Source organism: Pseudophryne corroboree, chromosome 3 (assembly GCF_028390025.1).
Source record: "Pseudophryne corroboree isolate aPseCor3 chromosome 3, aPseCor3.hap2, whole genome shotgun sequence".
Lineage (NCBI taxonomy): Eukaryota > Metazoa > Chordata > Amphibia > Anura > Myobatrachidae > Pseudophryne > Pseudophryne corroboree.
This window is the reverse complement of record NC_086446.1, coordinates 86,192,004-86,215,098: the sequence shown is the minus strand read 5'-3', so window position 1 is coordinate 86,215,098 and position 23,095 is coordinate 86,192,004. Positions and strand designations below refer to the sequence as shown.

At 45.9% G+C, this 23,095-nt stretch overlaps 1 protein-coding gene across 2 annotated transcripts in view; it reads left to right on the top strand.

Annotated features, from left to right (window-relative positions):
- LOC135057045 (oocyte zinc finger protein XlCOF6-like) overlaps window positions 1-23,095 on the top strand; it is a 117,344-nt gene that overhangs the window by 68,351 nt on the left and 25,898 nt on the right. For both annotated transcript variants that reach the window (XM_063962915.1, XM_063962914.1), the window contains exons 6-8: window positions 263-374; window positions 21,044-21,141; window positions 21,293-21,404. In XM_063962915.1, the coding sequence (XP_063818985.1) occupies window positions 263-374; window positions 21,044-21,141; window positions 21,293-21,404 (322 nt within the window). The remainder of the gene's footprint in view (window positions 1-262; window positions 375-21,043; window positions 21,142-21,292; window positions 21,405-23,095) is intronic.

The following is a 23,095-nucleotide window of genomic DNA, read 5'->3' as shown; positions in this document are numbered from 1 at the left end:
GAATGTGGTTCTGTGTGACTAACATCTGCCTTCTCTTTTACCTGCTCCTGCATTGGACTGGTTAACGAAAATGACCTCACAGTGCCTGGAGGCGGGGTTATAGAGGAGGCCCCAATGCATCCTGGGACAGTCTAAAGCTTTAGCCTGTTGGTGCCTGGATCAAGATCCATCTCTACACCCCGATGTTTTCCCTGTGGAACCAATGTACCTCGCAGAAAGAGAATTTAACAAAGGTAAGTCTACCATAAATCTCCTTATTTAGGGTGAAGATTTAACTGATATTAAAGTTGAATATATTGTGGGAGAAGAAGAGATGGATGTGAGGGGTGATCAGCAGCGTAAGGAGGAGGAAATCCCTATAGATATCATCACAGGTGCGTAATAATCACTTATTACAGAGAGGGGTCACAATTCTCCTTGTTCTGTCCCTACAGCAGTCTCTTATTCTACACCCTCCTCTGTCAGTAACATAGTATCTAAGGTTGAAAAAAGACAATTGTCCATCGAGTTCAACCTATTTGTGGTCTCCTATGCACGATTATTTTGTAGAAAATTTTGACTGAAGTTGATGACTGCCGTTACGTTTTACCCCTCTTTTTTATAATAACCATAGTGCGTGACTATGCCCCGTAACCCTGGATATCCTTATCCATTAGGAATTTATCTAACCCATTCTTAAAGGTGTTGACTGAGTCTGCCATTACAACTCCCTCAGGCAGGGAATTCCAAACACGTATCGTCCTTACCGTAAAAAAGCCTTTACGCCGTATTGTGCGGAATCTCCTCTCCTCTAACCTGAGCGAGTGTCCACGAGTTCTCTGTGTTGATCTAACCAAAAACAGGTCCTGCGCAAGATCTGTATAATGTCCCCTTATATATTTGTAAATGTTGATCATGTCCCCTCTTAATCTCCTCTTTTCCAGTGTAAACATGCCTAGTATTGCAAGCCTTTCCTCGTATTCCAGCGTCTCCATACCCTTAATTAGTTTGGTCGCCCGCCTTTGAACCTTTTCTAGCTCCAGGATATCCTTTTTGTAGTAAGGTGCCCAGAATTGTACACAGTATTCAAGGTGTGGCCTCACAAGTGATTTCTATAACGGGAGTATAATACTCTCGTCCCCAGCATCAATTCCCCGTTTATGCATGCTAATATCTTATTAGCCTTCTTTGCTGCAGTCCTACTTTGGGTACTACTGCTTAGTTTGCTATCTATGAGGACACCTAAGTCCTTTTCCAGTACAGAATCCCCTAATTTTACCCCATTTAGTAGGTAGGTGTTATTTTTGTTCTTGTTACCACAGTGCATTACCTTACACTTGTCTGTATTGAAGCACATTCTCCATTTCGCTGCCCAAGCTTCTAATTTAACTAAGTCGTTCTGAAGCGACTCAGCATCCCCCTCCGCATTTATAACTTTACACAATTTGGTATCATCTGCAAAAATTGACACCATGCTCTCTAGACCAGGCATTCCCAACCACGGTCCTCAAGGCACACCAACAGTGCAGGTTTTAGTGATATCCAGGCTGCAGCACAGATGGTTAAATCAAAATAACTGAGGTACTAATTAAGTCACCTGTGCTGAAGCCTGGATATCACTAAAACCTGCACTGTTAGTGTGCCTTGAGGACCGTGGTTGGGAATGCCTGCTCTAGACCTTCTGTTAGGTCGTTAATGAAAATATTGAACAATAGCGGTCCTAATACTGAGCCTTGCGGCACACCACTTAGCACTTCAGTCCAAGTTGAAAAATATCCATTAACCGCAACGCGCTGCTCCCTATTATCTAACCAGTTTTTGACCCAAGTGCATATTGTGCTTCCTAGCCCTGATTCTTGTAGCTTGTAGATAAGTCTCATGTGTGGTACAGTGTCGAATGCTTTGTCAAAATCTAAAAAGATTACATCCACCTCTTTACCCTGATCTAGGTTTGCGCTTACTGTTTCATAAAAGCCAAGTAAATTGGTTTGACAGGATCTGTCCTTCATAAACCCATGTTGATTCCTTTTAATGACCTTATTGACTTCAAGGAACTTCTGAATACCTTCCAATACTTTCCCCACTATAGATGTAAGACTAACTGGTCTATAATTACCTGGTTCAGCTTTACTTCCCTTTTTGAATATAGGCACTACTTCCGCTATACGCCAGTCTTTGGGAACCATACCTGATATTACTGAATCCTTAAAGATCAAAAATAGCGGTTTTGCAAGTTCAGAGTGAAGCTCCATTAGAACCCTTGGGTGAATACCATCGGGACCTGGTGACTTATTAATCTTTAAATGTTTTAATCGGTCACAGACTACTTCCTCGCATAAATAAGTACCTATCAGTGGGATATTCTCATTATTGAGATTATGTGTTAGTCCCTGAATTGGGTCCTCTCTAGTAAATACTGTTGAAAAAAACTCATTTAGTGTGTCTGCTATGTCATTATCATTTTTGCTTAAGACTCCCAACTTGTCTTTTAAAGGGCCTATACTCTCCTTCTTTAATCTCTTGCTATTAATGTATTTAAAGAATTTTTGGGGATTCGCTTTGCTTTCCTTTGCTACTAGTTTTTCAGTTTCTACTTTAGCCGCTCTTATTTCCTTTTTGCATATTTTGTTACATTCCTTATATTGCTGAAATGACTCTGCTTCCCCGTCAGATTTGTATTTTTTAAATGCTCGCCTTTTCTTGCCCATAAGTTCCTTTATCTTTTTGTTAAGCCACATTGGTTTATGATTTTTATTCCTTTTTTTGCTGCTCGTAGGAATAAATTTGAGTGTATTTTTAGCTAGCAGGAATTTTAGTACCTCCCATTTCTCCGTAGTATTTTTTCCTAAAAACAAACCTTCCCATTCAATATCCCTGAAAAATACCCTCATCTTTTCAAAATTCGCTTTGCTAAAGTACATACTAATGAGGACAGTGCATGTGCTCTTTGGGTGAGTAACATTAAAAACTATGGGGGTCATTCCGAGTTGATCGCTCGCTAGCAGTTTTTAGCAGCCATGCAAATGCATTGTCGCCGCCCACTGGGGAGTATATTTTCGCTTTGCAGAAGTGCGAACGCTTGTGCAGCAGAGCACCTGCAAAATCTTTTTGTGCAAAACAAGACCAGCCCTGTAGTTACTCTTCATGTGCGTTGATTCTAACGACGGAGGGACAGCTTTTGACGTCACACACCCGCCCAGCGAACGCCGAGCCACGCCTGCGTTTTTCCAGACACGCCTGCGTTTTTCTAAGAACTCCCTGAAAACGGTCAGTTGCCACCCAGAAACGCCCACTTCATGTCAATCTTCCTGCGTTCGGCCGTGCGACTGGAATCTTCATTAGACCCTGTGCAAACCCACGATGTTCATTGTACCTGTACGACGCGCCTGCGCATTGCGGTGCATACGCATGCGCAGAAATGCAGATTTTTAGCCTGATCGCTGCGCTGCGAACACAGGCAGCTAGCGATCAACTCGGAATGACCCCCTATGTTCTTCTCAGATGATTTTATTGTACGGTACCAATCCAATGATTAGATCTGACCAGTCTCCTTCCCACAACCTGGTGATTCCCATACATTGGTAGCGTATACGTAAAAACTCTGTAGGGACATAGCACGATTCTATTTTGAATACACTGTTCCCAGATATTTAGACCTGGGGACTGGATGACACATTTAGGGCTTAATTCATGTTTGTTGGTAGGCGTAACCAGAGAATATAAGGACCCCAACACCACCACCATGTCAATTTACATGGGAAGGGGAGGTGGGGGTAAATGTGACGCTCCCAGAGGAGACAGCAGCAGGAGTAGTGGTGTCAAAGGGGGAAATCCAGGTTTCTGTAATGGCTAGGGTATTCAGGGAGTTTGAGATAAAAAGGTTATGGATTGGGACCAATTTGTTACAGACAGATCCAGAGGGCACAGGAGAGATAGAGTTTGTTAGAGAGATGTGAATGAGATTATCAGGGTTGCTGTAGCGTTGAGGTGAGATTAACGTGAAGGGTAGGGCTGATGAGAGAGTAGCGATGGTGCGGGTGCCTAAGCTAGGAAGGGAAACTGCAGGAGGTGGGCAGGGAGTGTGGTGTGGATGGATGTGTGGTGAGATGACAGGGAGAGGAGGGGGGGAGCAGGGCTGAGTGGTGGGGTAGTAGGAACATGGTTGGGCAGAGGTGACTGAAAGTGAGGCAACAGGAGAGGGGTAGAGAGGAAATGGGTGGACAGGAGAGGTGTAAGAGACTAGGGAGGAAGGATAAATGTGGGAACAGGGGGCAAGATACATGATAAGGTGGAGTGATGGTGGGAGTTGAAGAAAACCTGGACATAGTGTGGAGTAGGTAAGTAGGGGGAGGAAAACTGAAAGTAGGAGTGGCGGCTGTAAGAGAGTCAGAGCAGTAGATTTGCAGATTTGCAGAACTGCGGTGTTGGTCACAATGTAAGCTCAACGGCAGTAAATTTAATTACCCTACTTGGATTTTACGTTTTATATTTCTCAGCTGACCTCATTCTTAGGTTCCTTGTCTGATCCACCTCAACTAATACACCTTGTAATTCAGGAACAACAAGCCCACCAGAAAGTCTAGTTCATTCTGAAAAATCATAAATAATAAATAAAACCTATCTATGGGTATGTAATATACTGGTGTAAACATCTCAAGTGTGGGCAGTCAAAAAATCCAAATACACATGTGGGACATCAGTTACCTGAAAGAAAATGGATTATATCCTGAGAGTTTGCAAAAAAAAAAAAAAACTGACAAGGCAGACCACCAAGTGGCAAACCAGAAAGCCAGGTCACCCCCTAACCCAGTGAGACATTCTGCCTGACATGCGCCACCCAAGATGTATTGAGTCAGTAGCGCTCTGTCGTCCGGTAACAGCAGGAGGTCACCTTTCCATTTCCCATCTTCAGACGTTAGTATTTGTCTGATTGTTTCATGTATAGCATTTTGTCTATTGCTATCAACACTTGAACCATGTCCTTTCCATGCGGAGTCTTATGTGGTGATCTGGTGGTAGTTAGGGTGGCCAATCCTATGCCATTTTTTCAATCCCGGGATTGGCATGTTTTGAATAAATTAACTTTTTCAAAGTGTGGATCTGACATTATCCAGCAATAATGATAACAAACTGGATAAGCCTTTACCTTCCACCCATTATTACAGGGATCATCTGGTGTTTTATCTTTAGATAAATAATGGTTATCATCTGCACCTGGTCTAATGTACAGTACATTGCTGCATTCAGAAGCTGCCCTGTAATATTGCTTCCTACTCATGCGGAAATACTATTTGGGGGCAGTTTGGGCTTTCTCAGAGGCCACTTAGATTAGTGGGAAAGATCACAGTCTGATCAGGTGGATCCTTGCCCTCGCTCACACGATCTCATTGTGACAGTATGGGAAATGACATAACATGACCATCCGCATCAGTAACAGACAGGGCTGGCCACTACCTCACTTTATCATGACGTTGGGGGGTCTCTATAGCATTTCACGTGATGACCGGGATATTTATCCTGCACAGAGGGCTGCAAAGACTGTTGAAACAGGTTTTGTTATTCTACGTTGGTACAAACTTGCTCCTGTTGGGGGAAATATTGCGTCATGTAAATGGCATTACCCAGAGATCCATTCTCCTTTTGTAATGGCTTATTTCCCAGACACATCACAGGCGTCACATTAGGCTCTGTGCACTATAGTGTTGCAGCCCTCGCTGACGACCTCCATTCCTTCATTCTCCAGCCTAATGCAGCAATTGGATGCTTCTCAAAATCTCACTAACATCAAAACCCAAGTCTCGCACTGTTGTCATCACTCGCCCAGACTCCCAGATTTCATGTCACTTATCCCAACATTTACTGTATGGTGCCTTATCAGCTTTATAGATGATAAAACAAAGCATTTTCTCTTACATCCTAGAGGATGCTGGGGTCCACATTAGTACCATGGGGTATAGACGGGTCCACTAGGAGCCTTGGGCACTTTAAGAAATTAATAGTGTGGGCTGGCTCCTCCCTCTATGCCCCTCCTACCAGACTCCATTTAGAAAATGTGCCCGGAGTAGCTGGTCACGCTTAGGGAAGCTCCTGAAGAGTTTTCTACGTTTATTTTCTTTTTTGTTATTTTCAGTCAGGGCTGTTTAGGCAACAGCCTGACTGCTTCGTTACTTAGGGGGAGAACGGCCCAACTTCCTAGAGAGTTTAATGGACCCGTTACTCATGCTGGCAGGACACTGAGCTATTCGCAAGCCACACCATGGTGCAGTGTACCCTCCAGGAGCAAAGCCGCCACCCCTTAACAGAGCCTGAAGTAAGAAGAGTGGTGTGTACAGCGCCGGCACCCCGGTAAGCAGGTCGCCGGCGGGAATGGCGGCACTAGGGTAGGACCACAGCTCTCAGCAAGCTGCGCTCCGCAGTGATCCAGATGGACACATGCTGCGGCGCGGTCCTGCTTTGAGGGGCGACCTGAATCTCCTATGTTACCCACACTGGCTCACACACAGCGCTAACAGTGTCCAGGCATCTAGTTAGCACTGTAAAATGATTCCTCAGGGCCAGTATAATCTCTGACGTGCAGGAAGCCGCGCGCGATTTTAGGGGGTGGGGCTTCCCTTTGAGCGGTTCCAGCGGCTCTCCTGCGCCATTTCCTCTGCAGCTGTGTGTGTGTGTGTGGGTGTCCCTTACCATGTCCAGGGACTGCGTTTCTTGCACAGCTGAATGTCTATCATCTCCTGGGGACTCACTACCCTGTACTCAGGATAGTGTGCTCTCCCAGTCCAGTGGAGCTGTACCCCTGTGGTTAGCTTCTATTAAAAGGTATGATTTCAAATATTTCCACAAAGCTGTCAAATAATGAAAAGGAAACACAATTCTTGAGGCAGTCTATGGCTGACCTGATTCATAGAGATTCAGCTCCCATACCTGCACCCCAAACTCCTACCATTTGCCCACTACAACGTACCCTTGCCCAAATCATGCAGGGTGACACTGATCCTGATACGTCAGATCATAAGGAGGGTGAGATGGATGCGAGTGGGGGTGATGGCGTCCTGTCGCAGGGAATTCAGGCCCTCACTGAGGCTGTCAGAACCGTGTTACACATCCCTGACAAGTCTGAGGAGGCTGAGGGGGAATCTTACTTTAATACAAAGAAAAAATCCTCTGCTACTTTCCCCGCTTCAAACGAATTAAATGTCCTCTTTGAAGAAACATGGATAAACCCTGATAAGAAGTTTAAAATCCCTAAGAAATTGATTTCTTCCTTTACTTTTCCTGCAGAGGATAGGAAGAAGTGGGAAAACCCGCCGATAGTAGATGCGTCTGTATCCAGGTTATCACGTAAGGTAGTCTTACCGGTTCCTGGGGCGGCATCTTTGAAAGACGCGGCTGACCGCAAGATTTAGACCACTCTCAAATCTTTGTACACTTCGGCTGGGGTGGCTCAGAGACCCACTATTGCTTGCACATGGATCACTAAGGCTAGTGATCAGGTATTCTAATTGATGATTTAGATTCCTTACCAAGGAATGATGTTGTTTTACTCCTGCAGCATATCCAGGATTCTGCTAACTTTATGGTTGAAGCCATTAAGGAAATTGGTCTACTCAACGCACGTACCACTGCCATGGCAGTATCTGTACGCAGGGGCCTGTGGCTGCGCCAATGGACGGCGAATGCGGATTCCAGATGGAGCGTGGAAGGCCTGCCGTTTACGGGTGAGTCTCTGTTTGGTGATGAACTGGATACGTGGATATCCAAAGCTACGGCGGGTAAGTCTGCGTTCCTTCCTTCCGCAGCAGCACCAGCTAGGAAAACCTACTCGGCCTCAACACTGCAGTCCTTTCGTACAGCGAAGTTTAAAGGCAAATCCAAGGGTTCTGCTACCACCTTCAAAGGGAATAGAGGTAAATCCAGAAGACCCACAGCTGCAAGTTCTCAGTATCAGGCCTCCGGGTCTGCTTCCTCCAAACCCTCAGCATGACTGTGGCGTACACTGCCTGGAAGACAGGCAGGTGCCCGGCCCGTTTGATTTATTTCAGTTACATATGGGCAGCTTCCTGCCAAGATCCCTGAGTAAAAGATCTTATCGCCCAGGAATACCGACTGGAATTTCAGGAACTCCCACCTCTCAGATTCTTCAAATCAGGCTTACCAGCTTTTCCAGAAGCAAGTTTGACATTACAGGCAGCAATTCAAAAACTGGTACAGACTCAAGTCATTGTTCCACTTCCTCTTCACCTACACAACAACGGTTATTATTCCAACCTATTTGTAGTACCGAAACCGGACGGTTCGGTAAGGCCCATTTTAAATCTCAAGTCACTGAACCCGTACTTACAGGTGTTCAAATTCAAGATGGAGTCTCTGACAGTGGTGATCTCAGGTCTGGAGGAAGAGGAGTTCCTAGTGTCTCTGGACATCAAAGATGCGTACCTTCATGTTTCAATTTGGCCGCCTCACCAGGCTTATCTACGGTTTGTGTTACAGGACTGTCACTACCAGTTCCAGGCCCTGCCATTTGACCTCTCCACGGCACCGAGGGTGTTCACCAAGGAAATTGCAGAAATTATGTTTCTCCTCCGCGTGCAGGGGGTGAACATTATACCATACCTGGACGACCTGCTGATCAAGGCGCCGTCCAGAGAGAAGTTGTTGCACAGCATTGCCCTGTTGACTCGCCTTCTCCAGGATCATGGGTGGATTCTGAACCTGCTGAAATCTCACCTGGACCCAACAAGGAGACTTCCGTTCTTGGGAATGATACTGGATTACAGAGGCAAAGAAAGTGTTTCTTCCGATGGAAAAGGCATTGGTGATCCAGTCAATGGTGCGGGACGTCCTGAAACCATCCCGGATATCAGTGCGTATTTGCATCCGCCTCCTAGGAAAGATGGTAGCCTCTTACGAGGCACTACAGTACGGAAGGTTTCACGCAAGGCCCTTCCAGCTGGATCTGTTGGACAAGTGGTCTGGATCGCATCTTCACATGCACCAAAGGATACGTCTGTCGCCAAAAGCCAGGATCTCCCTTCTGCGGTGGCTTCTCACGTCTCACCTGACCGACGGTTGCCGATTCGGGATTCAAAATTGGATTCTGCTAACTACCGACGCAAGCCTCAGAGGTTGGGGAGCAGTCACCCAAGGGGAACAGTTCCAAGGAAAATGGTCAAGCAAGGAGGCCATTCTTCTGATCAACATTCTGGAACTAGGGGCCATATACAACGCCCTTCTTCAGGCATCACATCTTCTTTAAGATCGAGCCATTCATGTTCAGTCGAACAACCTGACTGCTGTAACGTACATAAACTGACAGGGAGGAACGAAGAACAGAGCTGCGATGTCAGAGGTAACAAAAATTCTCCTCTGGGCAGAAAGACATGCGTGGCATTGTCGGCAATCTTCATTCCGTGAGTAGACAACTGGGAAGTGGACTTCTTCAGCAGACACGACCTCCATCCAGGAGAGAGGGGCCTTCACCCACAGGTGTTCGAGTCCTTAACACATCGTGGGGAATTCCACAGATAGACCCGATGGCCTCTCGTCTCAACAAGAAGCTAAAGCGCTATTGTTCCAGGTCGAGGGACCCACAAGCTGTGGCGGTGGACGCTCTGGTGACTCCATGGCTTTAGCAGCTGATTTACGTGTTCCCACCTCTGCCACTGATCCCAAGAATTCTTAAAAGAATAAAAATGGAAAAGGTTCATGCAATTCTCATTGCTCCAGATTGTCCGAGAAGGGCCTGGTACGCGGATCTACTGGGGTTGCTCCTGGAGGACCCGTGGCCTCTACCTCTGTGAGAGGATCTTCTGCAGCAGGGGCCGTTCGTCTATCAAGACTTACCGCGGCTACGTTTGATGGATTGGAAGTTGAGCGTCAGATTTTAGCCCGGAAAGGCATTCCGAACAAGGCATTACGACCCTGATCCAAGCTAGGAAAGGGGCAACGTCTAAACATTACCACCGTATTTGGAAAAAATGTCTCGAGGTGTGAAAACAGGAAATTTCCTGTACTGGAATTTCAACTGGGACGTTTTCTCCTTTTTCTACAGTCAGGTGTGGATGTGGGCCTACGTTTGGGCTCCTTGAAAGTCCAGATTTCTGCTTTGTCCATTTTCTTCCAGAAACAATTGGCTGCCCTTCCTGAGGTTCAGACGTTCTTGAACACATCCAACCATCCTTTGTGCCTCCTACGGCACCTTGGGATCTTAACGTGGTGTTGCGTTTTCTGAAATCGGACTGGTTTGAACCTTTACAGGAGGTTACGTGGAACATTGTTACACTGTTGGCCTTGGCTTCCGCAAGGTGTGTGTCAGAACTGGGGGCGTTGCCTCACAAAAACCCCTATTTGAATTTTCATGAAGATAGAGCTGAACTCAGAACCCGTCAGCAATTTCTTCCTAAGGTGGCGTCTGCGTTTCATATCAACCAACATATTGCGGTTCCGGTGTTTATGGACACCTCTGCTACCTCTAAATCCCTGGATGTGGGGAGGGCTTTGAGGATCTACGTGAAGAGGACAGCTCGTCACAGAAAATCAGACTTATTGTTTGTTCTCTATGATCCCAAGCAAATGGGGTGTCCTGCTTCAAAGCAGTCTATTGCTCGCTGGATCAGGCTTACTATCCAGCAGGCTTATTTATCGGCAGGATTGCCGGTTCCTAAAGCACAAGCCCACTCTACTAGGTCGGTGGGTACTTCCTGGGCGGCTGCCCGGGGTGTCTCTGCTTTACAGCTCTGCCGAACGGCTACTTGGTCAGGTTTGAACACGTTTGCTAAGTTCTACAAGTTCGATACTTTGGCCTTTGAGGACCTTCAGTTTGGTCAATCAGTTCTGCGCCCGCCCAGTGCTACATTTCTGCACTTACTTGTATAGTATTGTTGTTGGTTCAGCCGTTCCTATTCAAGTTGGGTTAGCTTGGCTTTCCTCTTGTTTGTGTGTGCTGGTTCGAATCTCACCCCTGTTCAGTTAAATCCTTCTCTCGAAGTATGTCCGTCTCCTCGGGCACAGTTTCTAGACTGAGTCTGGTAGGAGGAGCATAGAGGGTAGAGCCAGCGCACACTATTAATTTATTAAAGTGCCCATAGCTCCTAGTGGACCCGTCTATACCCCATGGTACTAATGTGGACCCCAGTATCCTCTACGGACTACGAGAAAAGGATTTACCGGTAGGTAATTAAAATCCTATTTTCTGCCTAATAATCACGAAAATAATTGGCCTTCCCCAGATTCATTGTAAAGTTCTAAGCATGGGATCAGACCCTATCTATGGTGTGCTTTGGGATTTCTGCAGTTGATACCTTGCCAGATTGTGTTAGACATTGGGAAAATCTTAAATTCAAACTTTACTGGAAGACCTTCAGGGCCGTATTCAATTAGAGTCGGGGACTGCTGTCTTGTCGGAAAGACGGCAGTTTCCGACTGGAATAGATAAGACGGTGTTCCGAACTATTTAATCCGGCCTCATTTTTTCCAGCAAATTGGGAAATTCGACTTGTCAGAATGCTGTCGGAAAGCACGTGGATTGGTGGAATAGCTGTCGATCCGCATGCTTCTGTCGGAAACGGGGCCAAATCCGACAGGTTTTGGGCCGTTTCTGACTATCTCAATCCGACTTAAAAAAAAATCGGATTAAGGTGAGGAGACGGGGGAGCGGGACGGCGGGCTGCAGGGCCCAGGCAGGAAACTGAACAGCGTCCCCTCGGCCAGGCACATCGCTCTCTCGACAGCGCAGTGTGGCTTGCGGGGATCTGAGGCTCCCTCCAGCGCGTCCCTGTGATCTCACACACAGGGACGGCGTACTGCTGACAGCAGCAGCAGGGACAGGACACCGTGAGCGGCCAAATCCGACAGTCTGGTTTGGCCACATTGAATATGCCTTGTCGGATCCATTCCGGAATGGATCCGACATCAATTGAATATACACCTCATTCTCTTTTTCTAAAGAGCTTTACAGGTGCGGGCACTTCTCATTAATCCAGCCTGTTTATTGGTGTGTTGCAATAACTGTAAGTTTGGAACATATAAGCGATTCCTCCATAGGCACAGCACATAGTAAATGCAGCATAATGATTAGTTCCTGCTTTCTCTAGCATATGCTGTTTGCTTACATTCACGTAACAGGTCTGATGGAGTAACTTTACATAATTTAAGGAAGGAACGAGCTACCCTACATAAACATATTACATGACTTGTGTTTTTATGGGAATATTTATAAGACTAGCATCTGGTGCTCTGACACTGCAAAAATGATGCTGTGCCAAAGAAAGCCACAATTTTGCTATCAATTTCTAGAGTGCATGCAGATCTTAACGCAACTATTAAGTAAAGCCTCTGCCCTTGTTAGGACAATACCAGTAGTGAGGTGATAGGAACTTTCTAACAGATCAGGGGCTGGCACTGCGATGAGCTAAATCAGTGGTTTCCAAACTCGGTCCTCAAGGACCCCCAACACTTCACGTTTTCCAGGTCACCCAGCAGGTGCACAGGTGTATTCATTACTCACTGACAGTGCCAGATTAAGGTCCAGATGGGCCTGGAGCTGAAATTTAGAAAAGGCCTATTGTGTGCCCTGGCAGGATGTGTGATAGGTGCTGCGGCGGTGTGACTAGAGATGTGGGGGTGTGACCAACGTGGTGTGGGTGTGGTCTACATAAGAGGGTGTGGCTATCTCCATGACGGACATAGGCCCTCATTCCGAGTTGTTCGCTCGCAAGCTGCTTTTAGCAGCTTTGCACACGCTAAGCCGCCGCCTACTGGGAGTGAATCTTAGCTTATCAAAATTGCGAACGAAAGATTCGCAATATTGCGAAAAGACTTCTCTGTGCAGTTTCTGAGTAGCTCGAGACTTACTCTTCCAGTGCGATCAGTTCAGTGCTTGTCGTTCCTGGTTTGACGTCACAAACACACCCAGCGTTCGCCCAGACACTCCCCCGTTTCTCCAGCCACTCCCGCGTTTTTCCCAGAAACGGTAGCGTTTTTTCACACACTCCCATAAAACGGCCTGTTTCCGCCCAGAAACACCCACTTCCTGTCAATCACATTACGATCACCAGAACGAAGAAAAAACCTCGTAATGCCGTGAGTAATATTCCTAACTGCATAGCAAATTTACTTGGCGCAGTCGCACTGCGGACATTGCGCATGAGCGACTAATCGCTCCATTGCGAGAAAAAAAATAACGAGCGAACAACTCGGAATGACCACCATAGCTAGTGCCTACCTTCAACCACTTAATAGTGCAGCTATGGGGGCACTCAGATCAAATTCAATAGTAATGTTCGTGTGATCAGAAGTTAAAACATAACCTTTATTTGGTTTTGGTTAAAAATTATAGTTTAAGCGCCTTTTATGCAGTAATATATAAAAGAAAACAAACAAGGAAGACCCTAATTACACATATCAAGTGTTCATCTGGATATTTCCTTAACGTTCCACCATAAATCAGTGGATAGAAAAAACCTGTCACAGTCTGATTCCTATTCACGTGTGCCTCAATATACATGTTGCCATAATATACATTTTTAAATACGGTGACCCACAACACATTCATATTTTAACAATTAGTCTCAAATGAATAATTATTAAATTATTCACTTAGAAGTGTGAGGTTTCAGCGTCCTTCCGTCCTTATAATACAAATTAAGTATACAGTAATCCAGTAACCATATCTTCATTATATGCTAATAGCATCCTTTGTAGCTATCCAAAGTTCCATACTGAAGCTAGACAAAACAACCGTATACATTTACACCAGCAGTTTAGATCGTTACAACACTGTAGCATTTCCTTTGTTAACAAGGTACGCCGCTAATCTCGTACAGTATATTCAATTTGTACCTAGCATCAGAAAAGCTGTAATTTCTCATATGTTCCAACAAACTATGCATGGGTAGATCCATAAGATAAACATTTCTTCATAAATAAATGGTGAGTTTGTAACATTTCTTTATACTGATGTCCGTGGTTCAGGCATGAACCTTTTGATTAGACATTGTAACTTATTATTTTGTTAAGGTGTGTACAACGGACACATATTATGGATACTGTAAAGGGCCCTACACACTGGCAGATAACACTGCACGATATGAACGTTCTCGTTCATTAATGAAGGAGAACTCGTTCATCTCGTGCAGTGTGTAGGCACCAATGATGAACAATGTGCGGCCCCGCGCTCTCATTAATCGTTGGTGCCCTGTCGCTTATGCATTTAGGCCAATAAGGATAATATTGTCCATATTAGCATGCAGAGCTATGGAGCCGGAAGACGGGGGGAGTGAAGTTTTTTACTCCCCCCCCCCCCCCCCCCCACCTCCCCGCCACCGGGTCGCATTTCTGTCGTATCGCCGGTCGGGCAGCTCGGCGGCGGGTCGCTCAGACTGTAGGGCCCTTAACAGTTGTTTGAGGTCTAGCAAAATAGGTGTTTTAGCTATTACTTGTGCTTATTTTAAGGAAAAATAGCTTTTAAATATAGTCATTGTGAATGGAATTTTCACCTTGCTTACAGAGAGATAGACTGAGGGTGAGGAAATATAAAGTAGCCCTTCTGCTGTCAAGTGTTAGAGGGGGACAAAAGATAACCGCTTAATTGACCCGATATCAATGACATTGCAGGACCCCCTCCCCACAATCGCTTGATGAGAGAGAGCCAGAGAGTGGTAAGTCGGAGAGTGGTAAAGTACCATAAGGTAAGTATATTTTGTTCAATTACTGTTCCCTGTTATAGGTTAATCACAGCAGAGGAGGCATTAAGAACTTAAAGGGACCCTTCTGCTGTCAGTATTAGAGGGGAGACGGACCCTGATGTCCTATGGACACTTGCAGGGACCACTACCCCAGTGATGAGAGAGGGTCCGAAGGTAAAGAGAAGTTTAGTAAATAAAAGTTTAGAGAGAATACCTGTGTTATGTAAAAATTAATACAAGATCCACACAGTATAAACTTTCACCAATACTGAAAGGGGTATTAGCGGTTTGTACTTTCCAGGGAGAGCTGGAGCTCAGAACGCAGAGCCGGATGGGCCCATCGCGCACAGTAGCGTATGGAGTGGGGTACCTGTCACTGCCTAATAACGCGTTTCACCTCCACAGGCTTGTTCACATCATTGCAGGTATCCGTATTATGTAAAATGTATATTATGGCAACATGAAGCCATTAAAATATTGAGGCACACATGAATAGGAATCAGAGTATGACAGGTTTTTTCTATCCACTGATTTATGGTGGACGTTAAGGAAATATCTAGATGAACGTTTGATATGTGTAACTAGGGTCTTCCTTTTTTGTATGTATGTATGTATGTATGTATATATATATATATATATATATATATATATATATAATTATTATTATTATTATTTTTTAATTTATATATTTGTATTTATATTACAGCTTAAATGGCGCTTAAACTAATATTTTTTAACCAAAACCAAATAAAGGTTATGTTTTAACTTCTGATCACATGAACATACTGTTGAATTTGGTCTGAGTGCCCCCAACAAAGAGTCTTCTTTCCTTTCTCTATTGTGTTTCTGACTATTATATCTAACTCTGGGGTGCACCGCCAACACCTCTAATAGCTGGGACACCACGATAACCCTATTAAAATTAGATGGTTGTTGGCTTTACTTGTGATTTTTTTCCCTTGGTATAATTCCTGTTGCAGGTCACAGGAAACCATAGGGCATGGGTCTTCAACCTGTGGCCCTCCAGCTGCTGCGGAACTACACATCCCACCATGCCCTGCCACAGTTTTGCTATTAAGGCATGGTAAAACTGAGGCAGGGCATGCTGGGATGTGTAGTTCCGCAGCAGCTGGAGGGCCACAGGTTGAAGACCTATGCCATAGGGCATTCCAGTGCGGAACCCTCACCCTGTGTTTCTTCTTAGATTCTTACTAACACAGATTTCACTAAATCAGGGCTGGCCAAACCGGTCCTCGAGATCTACCAACAGTTCACATTTTCCAGACCACCTAGCTGGTGCACAGGTGTAGTCATTACTAATTAAGATGTGCTGCATTCATTCCTAACTGACAATTCTACAGATCTCCAGGAGGCCTGGAAAACATGAACTGTTGGTAGATCTCGAGGACCGGTTTGGCCAGCCCTGCACTAAATGATACACACTGACATTGACCCACTTACTGACACACACACCACTTACCGACAGCCACTCCTTACTGGCAAAACATTGACACACACATACATACACACTTATTGACACAGACACACTTACTGACAGACACCCCTTACAGTAATTATGTTAGGAAGTGGTGTGTCTGTCAGTAAGGGCCTTACTGACACACACACACACACACACACACACACACACACACCACTTACTGAGACACCAATTACTGACACACACAAAACAGAAACTTACTGATACAGACCACTTACTGACAGACATTAGATACTGATACACAGACAAACTTACTGACACAGACCACTTACTGACACACATACAAACTTACTGATACAGACACATATAAACTTACTGACACAGACCACCTACTGACACACACACACAAACTTACTGATACAGACACATATAAACTTACTGACACACACCACTTACTGACAGACACTACTTACTGACACGCACAGACAAATAAACTTACTGACACAGACCACTTACTAACATACATTACTTACTGACACACACAGACAAACTTACACACACCACTTACTGACAGACATTACTTACTAACACAAACACACAAACTTACTGACACAGACCACTTACTGACAGGCATTACTTACTGACACGCACACAGACAAATACACCTACTGACACAGACCACTTACTGACAGACATTACCTGCTGACACACACAGACACACTTACTGACACAGATCACTTACTGACAGGCATTACTTACTGACACGCACACAAATACACCTACTGACACAGATCACTTACTGACAGAGATTACTTACTGACACACACAGACAAATTTACGGACGCAGACCACATACTGACAGGCATTACTTACTGACACACACAGACAAATACACCTACTGACACAGATCACTTACTGACAGAGATTACTTATAGACACACACAGATACACTTACTGACACAGACCACTTACTGACAGACATTACTTACTGACACACACAGATACACTTACTGACACAGACCACTTACTTACAGGCATTACTTACTGACACGAACACACACAAATACACCTAATGACACAGATCACTTACTGAAATATGGAAAGAGGGCGACCTCCGGGCCTGGTGTGCTCTGTGCCTACTCAGGTGTCGCACGTCTGCTGCATGCACTGTGCAATCCATAACCCACCTCTCCTCACAGAGACCAGCACAGGTCCTTCAGACAGGCCAGAAGCAGAGCTTTTGTTTGTTGTGGCATGAGGCTGAAGCGTTGGATTGGTCTGGGGGCGGGGCTTCAGCAGATTTGGGGCGGAGCTTCAAGTGGTATGAGGACAAGCTCCGGACTGGAGGGGGTGGAGCCTCGACGGGTCGGGGGTGGAGCCTAGACGAAATCAGGGATGGAGCTAGTATGAAGACAGAGCTTCTGATTGATCTGGGGGCGGAGCTTTGGTGAAACGAGGGGGCGGGCTGAGTTCCGGCGGGTCTGGGCAGCAGTGCAACAGAGTGTCAGACTGACAAGTCAAGGCCGTGGGGTGTTATGCACAGTGGCCAGCTGGTGCTACGTTGGGCACCTTGGGAGGTGAGTGCGGTGAGCTGCTGGTGCTGACAGGATTATTTTTTTCCTGTCAACACTTGCTGCACTGCATTGGCTCCTGTGGGCCTATTTTCAATGGGGGGCCTGGAGCTGCAGCTCCATCCGCCCCATTGTTAATCCGGCCCTGCTCACTGACACATTTCCCAGGTCACCCAGCAGGTGCACAGGTGTATTCATTACTTACTGACACATTTCCCAGGTCACTTACAAGGTGCATAGGTGTACTCATTATTCACTGACACATTTCCCAGGTCATCTACAAAGTGCACAAGTGTACTCATCACTCGCTGACACATTTCCCAGGTAACCCAGAGGTGCACAGGTGTACTCATTACTCACTGACACATTTTCCAGGTCACCCAGCAGATGTCCTGGTGTACTCATTACTCACTGACACATATCCCAGGTCATCCAGCAGGTGCACAGGTGTACTCATTACTCACTGACACATATCCCAGGTCACCTACAAGGTGCACAATTGTACTCATTACTCACTGACACATTTCCCAGGTTACCCAGCAGGTGCGCAGGTGTACTCATTACTCACTGACACATTTCCCAGGTTACCCAGCAGGTGCGCAGGTGTACTCATTACTCACTGACACATTTCCCAGGTTACCCAGCAGGTGCGCAGGTGTACTCATTACTCACTGACACATTTCCCAGGTTACCCAGCAGGTGCGCAGGTGTACTCATTACTCACTGACACATTTCCCAGGTTACCCAGCAGGTGCGCAGGTGTACTCATTACTCACTGACACATTTCCCAGGTCATCCAGCAGGTGCGCAGGTGTACTCATTACCACTGACACATTTCCCAGGTTACCAGCAGGTGCCCTGGTGTACTCATTACTCACTGACACATTTCCCAGGTTACCCAGCAGGTGCGCAGGTGTACTCATTACCACTGACATTTCCCAGGTTACCCAGCAGGTGCGCAGGTGTACTCATTACTCACTGACACATTTCCCAGGTCACCCAGCAGGTGCACAGGTGTACTCATTACTCACTGACACATTTCCCAGGTTACCAGCAGGTGCCCTGGTGTACTCATTACTCACTGACACATTTCCCAGGTTACCCAGCAGGTGCGCAGGTGTACTCATTACCACTGACACATTTCCCAGGTTACCCAGCAGGTGCGCAGGTGTACTCATTACTCACTGACACATTTCCCAGGTCATCCAGCAGGTGCGCAGGTGTACTCATTACCACTGACACATTTCCCAGGTTACCCAGCAGGTGCGCAGGTGTACTCATTACCACTGACACATTTCCCAGGTTACCCAGCAGGTGCGCAGGTGTACTCATTACCACTGACACATTTCCCAGGTTACCCAGCAGGTGCGCAGGTGTACTCATTACTCACTGACACATTTCCCAGGTTACCCAGTAGGTGCGCAGGTGTACTCTTTACCACTGACACATTTCCCAGGTTACCCAGCAGGTGCGCAGGTGTACTCATTACCACTGACACATTTCCCAGGTTACCCAGCAGGTGCGCAGGTGTACTCATTACTCACTGACACATTTCCCAGGTTACCCAGTAGGTGCGCAGGTGTACTCTTTACCACTGACACATTTCCCAGGTTACCCAGCAGGTGCGCAGGTGTACTCATTACTCACTGACACATTTCCCAGGTTACCCAGCAGGTGCACAGGTGTACTCATTACTCACTGACACATTTCCCAGGTTACCCAGCAGGTGCACAGGTGTACTCATTACCACTGACACATTTCCCAGGTTACCCAGCAGGTGCACAGGTGTACTCATTACCACGGACACATTTCCCAGGTTACCAGCAGGTGCCCTGGTGTACTCATTACTCACTGACACATTTCCCAGGTCATCCAGCAGGTGCACAGGTGTACTCATTACTCACTGACACATTTCCCAGGTCATCCAGCAGGTGCACAGGTGTACTCATTACCACTGACACATTTCCCAGGTTACCCAGCAGGTGCGCAGGTGTACACATTACTCACTGACACATTTCCCAGGTTAAAGTTACAAAAGAAAAAGAGAGACTCTGTGTTGGGGCACGCTTGAAAAACTAAAACTTAACTTTTAATTATAGTATGATAAAATTATGGTACACAATTCAACACAATTCAACACCCAGCAGGTGCGCAGGTGTACTCATTACCACTGACACATTTCCCAGGGATGCAGTCACTTTACCTCCAATCATAATCCCGACGGACTATATACCGACACCCATTGACCGATGGTCGAAATCCCGACAAGGTCTAAATACCGACACGGACTAAATACCGACATGTAAAATACCGACAAGGTCTAAATACCGACATGTAAAATGCCGACAGGTCGAAATACCGACACAAGTTTTTCATGATTTTTTTCATTAAAACCGACTTGTTCATACTTTACCGTCCCAGTGGACCTGGAGGGGGAATATAATAGTGTGCCCGAAGCATGGCGAGCGCAGCGAGCCATGTGAGGGGACGCGGTACACTTTATATGGTGTCCATGTTGATTTATGTCGACATACACACAAAAAAACATCAAAAAATGCATGTCGGTATTTCGACCTGTCGGCATTTTACATGTCGGTATTTAGACCTTGTCGGTATTTTACATGTCGGTATTTAGTCCGTGTCGGTATTTAGACCTTGTCGGGATTTCGACCATCGGTCAATGGGTGTCGGTATATAGACCGTCGGGATTATGATTGGCGGGATTTCATACCGATCCCATTTCCCAGGTTACCCAGCAGGTGCACAGGTGTACTCATTACCACTGACACATTTCCCAGGTTACCAGCAGGTGCCCTGGTGTACTCATTACTCGCAGACATATTTTCCAGGTCACCCAGCAGGTGCGCAGGTGTGCTCATTACTCACTGACACATTTTAAAAGATCCACAGGTGGACCGAATTATTTCACTTGTGATTCTGTGAGGAGACCTGGAAAATGTGAACTGTTGGGGGTCCTTAAGGACCGAATTTGGCAACCAATGAGCTAAATGATTGAAATTCCTGGTGCCTTCCTCAATAACTGTTAGTAGTACCACCAGGTGTAATATTCCGTCCTGTAGTAAACCATGCAAAAATGCAGGTTTTGCGGACCAACATATAAGTGTAATTTACACTTTCTTCAAAGTGTAAATACAATATAAGAATTTACCACATTAAATACTGACACCACGAGTTCCATGCCATAGACTACATTAACATTAAGGTAGGAGCACGTTAAAGATGTCTCATTATATGGCGCATAGGGAGGCATTTTTGGTTCTTTAATCAAGCTATGGGTTGCTAAGGTTATTGTACACACATCCTCTGATAATTGCATATACACAATGTACTCAGTCACTGTGTGTCACCTACAGATGTGCCTAGTAACAGAGATACCCCAGAGAGATGTCCCCGTCCTCTTTATTCCCAGGACTGTACAGCGGAGACTCACAGTATCCTACAGGAGAATCAGGTAGGTGGGATTTAGGGTCTCACCAATTCCCAAAGTGACAGTCACTATGATGTGTAGGGAAGCTGTGTGTCTTATACGCTGATCTTATAATGTTTAAATTCAAGTAATGAAATTCCTGCATTATTAAAGTATTGTATTGTGGGTTACTTAGGGTGAAGATCTGATTGTTATTAAGGTAGAAGATATAGAGGAAGAAGAAGAGATGTATGTGAGGGGTGATCAGCAGTGTAAGGAGGAGGAAATCCCTACAGATATCAGCACAGGTGAGTAATAATTACTTACAGAGATATCACAGAAATAAATAAAATGCTGCTCTGTAACACCCCATGGTCTTGATGCTGATTCGCACACAATGCAGATTATTTGCATCCGCACATGTGGGAAGGTTTCTGAAAATCTAACTAAGCAAAGCCCTCCTGCAACACGTTTCTACTGCTTCACAGTCTTCATCAAGGTGCTATGAGTGAAGTAAAGTCTGAGGTATAACGTCTAACCCTATTACTTTGGGTTTAATCCTCTCCAGTTCAAAATAGCTTCACACACCGCTCACACGGGCTCTCCGTGTCGCACTCAAAGGAAATCAATTAAGCAGAACAAATGTCTTTCTTCCTTTAAAACATTTATAGCATTCAATAGAATACTCTTGCAAGTCTCTCCAATATGTCACTGTATAAATAAAGTAAACCCTCGCTGTTTAACACACTTCTAGACAGCTATTGAAACAGTTTAACTTTCATAGCAGTCATGGCCGGTTCTACACCATGTGCCGCCCAGTGCTAAAGTTTCCACTGGCTAACCCCCGCGGTAAAACAGTGCACGCAGGAAGGCGTGCGGGAAAAAATAGGGGCGTGGCTGCATAGGGGAGGGGTGTGGCCACATTTGTGCCCTCAGTTGATTTGCCCCAGTAGCTGTGCCCTCACTAGATTTGCCCCCTGTAGCTATGCCCCCAGTAGTTGTGTCCCCTATAGCTGTGCCCCCAGTAGTTGTGTCCCTTGTTGCTGTGCCCCTCAATAGTCGCTTACAAACACACACAAAAAAATACCACTGCCCCACTCCCTGCCCTGCTTCCCGACTACTGCTGCTGCTGCTCCGTTTGGCCACCCGCAGCTCCTCTCTATGGGAGAGATGTCATGACGTCTCTCCCATAGCTGCGCCGCACTGACACTAGAGGTCAATAATGACCTCTAGCGTCTGACAGGTGCAGCGGATGCCCACACAGCCCACGGCGATTGCTGCAGCCCGGGAGCAGGGTGCGGGTAGGCGGTGGGCACCTGCTGGGTGACCGCGGCCGCGCCCCCAGGCCTGGACACTGTGGCTTTACAGGGACCCCACTATATCCACCAGGGCAGGTAGCACAGGTCGGATTTCACAAAAATCCTGTTAATAAGGCTCCACAGTACCCGGTAGTGAGGACCAGCATAGGGGATAAGGCGCTGACCTGTAGCCCCTCCCCCAACTCTGGGCACCATTTACTGCTGGTGTTCCCGCCCTGGAGCTGCTTCTCACTCTCCCTCACTCTCTGACAGAGATTTGGGTGCCATATTTACACAAGTAGCTGCGGCTGATCTCCGGGACTGCAGGGCAATGTCTCCTCTGTAAATCCGCCTGCCTCATCAGCGCTGTGCATTTACAGTCACTTAAGTATTCTACATGTCATTGTAGACAGTGTTAGTTAAGAACAAGTGTACTTCTATCTGAATATTTAGTACACGTATTCTGAGATATACATCCAGTATCTACTGTGCATTGTGTGTGTGTGTGTGTGTGTGTGTGTGTGTGTGTGTGTGTGTGTGTATATATATATATATATATATATATATATATATATATATATATATATATATATATATATATATATATATATATATATATTGTAACACTGTAGGGGTGCAAGGCGCCTTTTCCTGGGGAATATGGCCGCACGCAGCAGCTGAGGAACAACACAAGTCCAGTT